This window comes from Pseudochaenichthys georgianus, chromosome 8, assembly GCF_902827115.2.
Source record: "Pseudochaenichthys georgianus chromosome 8, fPseGeo1.2, whole genome shotgun sequence".
Lineage (NCBI taxonomy): Eukaryota > Metazoa > Chordata > Actinopteri > Perciformes > Channichthyidae > Pseudochaenichthys > Pseudochaenichthys georgianus.
Genome location: NC_047510.2, coordinates 19,299,359 through 19,306,357, shown reverse-complemented (window position 1 = coordinate 19,306,357; position 6,999 = coordinate 19,299,359). Strand labels below are relative to the sequence as shown.

Sequence of the window (6,999 nt, the reverse complement as noted above, 5' to 3'; positions counted from 1 at the left end):
ATTCGCATTGTTTATTAGAATTTTGAATAGGAGTATTTGTTATCAGTGTGTGCCACTAACCTATGAATGAGAAGAACAATAGCTTTCCTGGCTGATCCAGAAAAAACAACACTGACCTGTAAACGCTTGATTTATTAAAGTTATGGGTTTGAAGTACACACCGGAGTATCAAGATCTCACTTGTCTTTATTCAATTAAGCATTTTTTATTTTGTTTTCACACGCATTACAAACATCAGGGTAGTGCTTAGTTCTCGGTCTAACAATACTGACGGCAAACAAATATTTAGCTGTGATAATACTGTTAATGATGGGCATCCGAGGAGAATTAGGAGACAGGTTAAGGTTGAATGTTGATCCTGGACCACAAATGTTACCGTCAATTCTGTAATTGAACTGAGATGTGCTGTTAAAGAGATTTCCAACAATGGGTCAAAAAAAGGTAAAAACTGCTGTTGTGTCTGAAAGGCCAAAAAGGGACATAAAAACTCACAGCAGTAAACTGTGGCTGTTCTATCTTGTGTCTTTAAAAATAGAGCATTTTCTCAGTTATGCTTGGTGTGCAGCATCTCAGTGAGTAGAGTGTTGCAGGGCAAATCTCCCAGAAGGTGGCGCTGGTACAAATACTCCTCAACCTGGAGACTAATGCTGCGTACTTCAGGAAGCCGTAGCAGCAGCTGGCCAAACTTGTCTGAGTGTCTTGGATGACTCTGCTGGGTGTGCTCCATGAGGGCTCTGTTTACCCTCTCCTGTGTCTGCTCCACCTGCCTGCGACTCTGGACTGACTTCACATCTAGACAATAAAAAAACATCAATGCCACTTTTCTCATCAACACAAAATACATTCATGCATACACCCTAAACGCAGGTGCTTGAGAGATATTGTGATATATTAAAGGTCACCTATTATGCAAAATACACTTTTTCCTTTCTTTTATACATCAACATGTGTCCCCTCGGTGTAAAGAGATTCTGAAAGCTTCAGAAAAAAAGATTCTCTCACTTTTTGTCCTGATCCATTTATATAAAAACCTGTCTGAAAATGAGCCGATCAGATTTTGGCCACTTTAAGATGTCATAACGATTTTTTGGTTTGTGTAACCATTAGCCAATAACCAACCAAGGTAACACCTTATCACCTGAATCTCCTCCTAGAGCAACATTGTATTTTTTTAACCAAATATCTCGAGGCATTGGGAGTGGCACCTTATTTTCATCTAAAGTAAAAGACAGAGAATCAGCACTTTTGAAAAAGGCCTGAAACAGAGGGGTTGATGGGATGCTACAATGGGTGATCTGTTTGGTATTTCGAGCCAAACACATCAGAGACATGTTTTGTATGAGACCTATAATATATTGATGAAAAACAGTATAATAGGGGACCTTTAAAAGAAAGATTTACAACTTAAAGGTGACTCAGTTGTTCAAAAAGCTACACCAGATTTGTATTTTCTATAAAGCGCCTAATTAAAAAAAAAGAAGAAGCTCACCAGGGTTGAATAGCACCAAGTGTTTGAGACACACAAATTCTTGTCTGTCCAGCTTTAATGACTTCAGTTTGTACACTAAATCCTGAGTCCTCGATACCAGGCTGCTTAGTGTCGGTCCTGCCTGAGAGATGATGGTTGAAACATCAATCTGCATAAGAATAAGAGAAAGGTTGTTTATGTGCAGCCCATAACAACACAAATTATTTATTTTGCCATGTTGAGTTTAGTCTTTACCTGCTGTCCTGTGACCAGATATATGCAGCCCTCTTTGCTGAAGGTCACCTGTCTACAGAGGTGATCCAGGACCAGCAGCTCACTCCAGCAGCTCTGCAGCAGCACCATCTGGTCATCCACCTGTGGAAAACACAAATAATGTATCTGATGTAGTTACAAATAAAATAATACGACCTTTGACCTCCTGTAAGCACCCAACAAATTGCAAAAAGAGAAGGCCTCTACATAGTACATACAGCTAATTGCTACCAGTCCAAAATGCAACTTTATAATCTCGTGATGTATCACCTTGAGCTCTTTAAAGAGTGTGCTGTTCCTGGCCCACTCCACAAGCCCAAACAGGGTCTGGTCAGCCATTTTGCACATGATGCTGAATGTATTTAGACAGTCGTGTTTGCCTCTGTTGGCTTGTTCTCTCTGCAGACTGGCGAGCACCTTGGAACACAGCTGGCTCTCATCGGGCTCCCCTTCCAGGAGTTGACTCAGGAAGTTGGGTGTAAGAGTGCCTGATGTGTAGTGGGTTTGGGTGGAGTTTGGCGTTGGGCACGGGGATTGTGTTGGTGTGCTTATTGGTGTAAATGAATCATTCAGAGTTGGATGCACATAGTTTGCTGGAGCCGGACTGTAGCTAAAAGTCATTTCTCCTTTCTCCTGCAGGTATCCAGGGTAGATGCGGTGGTATAGTCCAGGGTAGGGCAGCGAAAGAGGGGTGAGCTCCCTGTCTGCGTTCATTTCGCAGTCTATAGGCATGGGTGCACTCGACTGCCCCATGCCAGAGGGATACATGTGGGACTGATGGAAAGTATCAGAAGACAATGAAGCACTTGTGTGATGGCTCAGGTGAGGGTCATTTGGAGCTGAAGGTCGGTGTTGTTTTTGAGTAGTTTCCATTTGAATCCTGTAGGGAGCAGTGTTTGTCTGGTGACAAACCTTTCGCTGTTTCATCTGCCTGTCCCGCCGGTACAGTGGGCCAAATTTATTCCTGCCACCTCTCATACGATCTGCTCTTATCGCTGTTAACAGAACGTGAAACAAATGATCAAGGTGTTACAACAAGACCTTAGACATTCACAGAGATAATTCATTTTAAACACTCACTAATATAAACTACATATTTTGAAGGCTCAGATACAAAGTTGTCATCTGTTATCTGAGTCATTACAGCACTAATTTACGGTTTAGATAAGTAATATGGGAGAAGGAACATGCATGTCAATGGAAAACAAGGCCTGTCACAATGGAGCAGAATACAAGTTTTTTTTTAAAAGGCCTGAACAAACGTGTGTGTTTCTGTCTTTTGCGTTGGGGCTGTGTACTCTACCCTCTCTCTTCATGCCCACTGCCAAACACTTTTGGAAGCGACATGAAGGACAATGTTTCCTCTGTGAAAGGTCCATAGGGCAGCTCTGTTGTCCTGCACAGGTGTAGCGCTTGTTATTCTGCACTGAGCGCTTAAAGAAGCCCTGCAGAGAGAGAGAGAGAGAGAGAGAGAGAGTTATAGAGATTCTCTGCACATAGGTCAATCCTGAGTGATATAATAATGTTTTCCCATCACTTACCTTGCAGCTCTCACAAGTGAGCAGTCCATAGTGGTATCCCGACACTTTGTCTCCACAGATGGGACAACTCTCCTCAGGCTCTGCCTTTAATTCCTGACCTGGAGAATGACCCACAATTAAATGTACAATGTACAAATGAATGGTAGATGTACAGTATGATACAAACGTTTCATACTGAAGGCCAAAAGGTAATTTACAGGTGCTGGTTATTAAACGTACGGGTGATGGTGATGTCAAGCTACTCATTTTATTTTTATTTTTTGTATACAGAGAACATCCCTGGGACATCCCATTTAGTTGCTTTTATTTTATTGGGAATGATTAGTGTATTTGGCACTAATACAAATACAACACTATATTACAGTTTTCAAGTGTAGATAATATCTAATTAAAAAAAAGATCTCAATGTCAATATTAAAATATGTATTTTTATCATAATTTCCATCTACACAAAATGCATAAAGAAGAGTTTGTTATAAGGCCAACAGACTCAAACACATTGAGGATATTTTATTTGATCATCTTTGAGAAACACATTCAACGCCTTTCTACTCCGGCAAGTTCATTCAGAGGTTCAGTGCTTTGCTGCTGACATAAGTGTGTCATCTACAGTAATGGGGTCAATTGCTCAGCTGTTGAGAAAATAGTGAGCAGTAAAGGGCGATCCCTCTGTTACAGACAGTGTCTTATCACTCATCTTGATTTGCTTGATTACCGATATGACCCTTACATAATTTCCAGTCTCCCAAATGAAAATCCGTAAAAAACCTGAGAACTAATTTGAATACTTCAATTCATAATAAATATTGTTATACTCAAATATTCATACCTTTATTACGCTGTACAAATTCAGAAGTTTTACTGAAACCTCTCAACAAAGTCTTCCTATATTATACTCACATTTTGAAGATTCTTCCAATAATAACGGATCCTCTGGGTAGTTGCCAGGGTGATGGAAGAGGGGCTGTGGTTGTAGTTGGTGATAATCAGGTAGGTCCATTCTGGCTGAGGGAGCATGAGAGTCAGTCCAGTCTGATCTTCATTGTTGCAGAGACCAGGAGAGCCAGAGAAGACCGGCTGGCAGGCCCAACTGCCCCGGTGGACTGATGGCCCACAAGCAGACTTCGATCAGTAGTCTGCCATAAAACCTCCCCTGACTGGCACTCCTACCCAGTCACTCAGTCACTCAGCCAACCATCGGATTGGGGACAATCCGATTTCCACCTGCTGAAATGTAACTATAGTGAAATCACTCCAGTACCGTTGAGCCATCCTGGAGCTCTGCGATAAGATAAGGGTCTACTGAAGAGGCAGTTAATCACATTCATACATTATCATTGTGTATTGCAATTGAAATGTAGGCAGTGGTGTGGGAAGAATATGGGTCTTTTTAATAGTTAAACATAGTTAAAATATTCTACATTATGAGAAAAAGCATTTCTTTCTAAAGCTTAAGTAAAAGCACAGGTTTAATCAGAAACATGTTTTTTAAGTTCCAAAAGTACAAGTTATTGTTCTGAAAAAACTGGACCCTTTGGGAATATTATATACGACACTATAAGATTGTTTATAAAGTGGCATCAATGTGAAGAAACTTCTTACTGTTTGAGCAAGTTGAGGTAGAGCTACTTTGAATTTTTTTTTATATACAGACACACAAAGGTATATACAGCCCGATGGTTCTCAGCACAAGGGTTAGATAAGGAGAGACAGATCTGAGGCATTGTGAGATGCTTAATGTGGTAAGTAAGATAATATATGGTTAAGCTACAAAGTTGTTCTTTACTTTTTTCAGTTACAGTACTTGGGTATTGTAGTGACCTTCCAGCACTGAATTTAAGTTCAACATAAACTGTTTATTCCTGAGTATACCATTATTTGTTTACATCAGTTCTTCATTCAAGGAAAGTGCAGTAGAATCAGGAAACTTTGCTTTGCTCATTAAAACACAGTATTAACCAGCCATTACATTGTTCTGCATCCCAAGCCAGCGCCTCAGGTGATCAATATAGCTGCCAAAATGGAACCGGCCGCTTTGATGAAGCTCACAGTGACGTCAAAGCAATAGAACAGTTCAAGGGTGGAGGGTTTATGGCTCCTGCACATTTAGCTTGTAAATGGATTATGACATTTATCAGTAGAAAAGTTGCCCCGCTATATTATCAAGTCTTGCTTCCAACACCTCTACACTTCTCTCAGAGGGTACATTTTCAAAATATTCAACAATCCTTATCACGGTCACCAAAAAGCTGTCAGGTAGTTTGTGTCATCCTCCAAGTCAGTGGTTCTCAAACTTTTTTCAATAATGTACCCCCTTTGAAAAAAAGACTCAGCCAAGTACCCCCTGATCAGCGCAAAAACAATTTGTTAAGGAAAACATGTCTATATAAAGAGGTACATAGGCCTACAGTGCTGCACCATCATTTATTAAAACAACAACCTTGTAACTGAGAAACACTTAAATGCTACATTTAAAATGTTTACAATCCATCACTAAATTCATGGCAAACCAATTTTAACATCATGCAATAACACTAAGACGACATTAGTTGCATTGAACTGATATTTTTAATAAGTTGTACAATTTAGTGAGAAACATGGGCTTGTGCTTCACTGAGGAACTTTTGTTATTCTCAGTGACAGGAAGGCCACTGCAGTTATTACACTTCGCGTTTTGAAATATGTGTAACTGTTAATATAAAACCCACACTGCTCAAACTTCGTTACTTTTCCTAAAATTGGTATATTTATTTATTTATGTATTTATTTTGGGGCGTGGGGAATGAAGAGAATCAAATATATGAGCATTTTATGAGCATGGGATTTTGACCCATCATACATATTATGCATAAGGCCACACGCCGTTGCCAAGCAACGCTAACGGCCCGTCCACACTACAGCGTCGACAGCTTCAATCTGCCCATTCACTTTGAATGGGGTGACGTCACGTTGCCTCGCTTTTTCGCCGAACTGAATTGTGGGTAGCATAGCGGTCCGTCTCCACCGGAGACGCCGGAGTAGCCAGCGCCAGCCAATCAAATCCCGTTTCGGAAAATCTGACAGCTCAAGCCGTAGCCAATCAAACCGCGTCTAAGCTGGGAGAGATATCCCGCCGTTCATTTCTATATTTCAAAAAAATATGGAGGAGAAACTAATTATCGCTGTAGCAAATCACCCGGTTTTGTATGACCAGACCCTCTTCACCTACCGGGATACAAACCGGAGGAACCAGGCATGGAGGCAGGCCCGGTTCCAGAACAAAATTACTAAGGGTGCATCTGAGATTAGAGAGGGTGCAGTGGTAAAGTGCTATTTTTATAAATGGGAGTGGACATAACACCCTCTAGGGGGGTCCTCACCTCTTCTAGGGGGGTCCGGGGGCATGCTCCCCGGGGAAGATTTTTTTTTTTTTAAATATTGAAGTGAAAAGCATCAATCTGGTGCACTTTGAGAGCAACATGAAGAGATCTATGGATACATCACAACACCCATATGAAACAGAACTGTAAGCAGGTTTACTATTTCTTTATGGATATTTTACAAATCACTCCCCTTTCAAGACCGAAATGTCTACAGGCATTACGATGCACAGATGGCATATTTTTTAGAGGAATATTCCAGCCAATCTCTGTTGTGGAACCATTAGCTGCAAAATGAGCGCCTTACCCCACTGTACAGGCTCTGTTTTCCCGAGGTCCTCTGGCACTTGTGGGCCGC

At 41.0% G+C, this 6,999-nt stretch overlaps 1 protein-coding gene across 1 annotated transcript; it reads right to left on the bottom strand.

Annotated features, from left to right (window-relative positions):
- Window positions 1-544: 544 nt before the first annotated feature.
- Window positions 545-4,282, bottom strand: nr5a5 (nuclear receptor subfamily 5, group A, member 5). The gene is made up of 7 exons (XM_034088564.2): window positions 4,183-4,282; window positions 3,283-3,380; window positions 3,045-3,186; window positions 2,012-2,736; window positions 1,724-1,843; window positions 1,490-1,637; window positions 545-792 (listed from the first exon to the last, which is right to left on the bottom strand). The coding sequence occupies exons 1-7, from the start codon at window positions 4,280-4,282 to the stop codon at window positions 545-547; spliced, it is 1,581 nt and encodes a 526-aa protein (XP_033944455.1).
- Between the last annotated feature and the right edge of the window lie 2,717 nt (window positions 4,283-6,999).

What these genes read in the sequence shown, in the direction of transcription:
- nr5a5 (XM_034088564.2), bottom strand. Translation starts at nt 4,282, where the DNA reads ATGGACCTACCTGATTATCACCAACTACAACCACAGCCCCTCTTCCAT. An exon ending in TCACTTGTGAGAGCTGCAAG is followed by an intron (nt 3,187 to 3,282) that starts GTAAGTGATGGG and finishes CTCTCTCTGCAG; the next exon opens with GGCTTCTTTAAGCGCTCAGT. An exon ending in CACTCTTTAAAGAGCTCAAG is followed by an intron (nt 1,844 to 2,011) that starts GTGATACATCAC and finishes TGTTTTCCACAG; the next exon opens with GTGGATGACCAGATGGTGCT.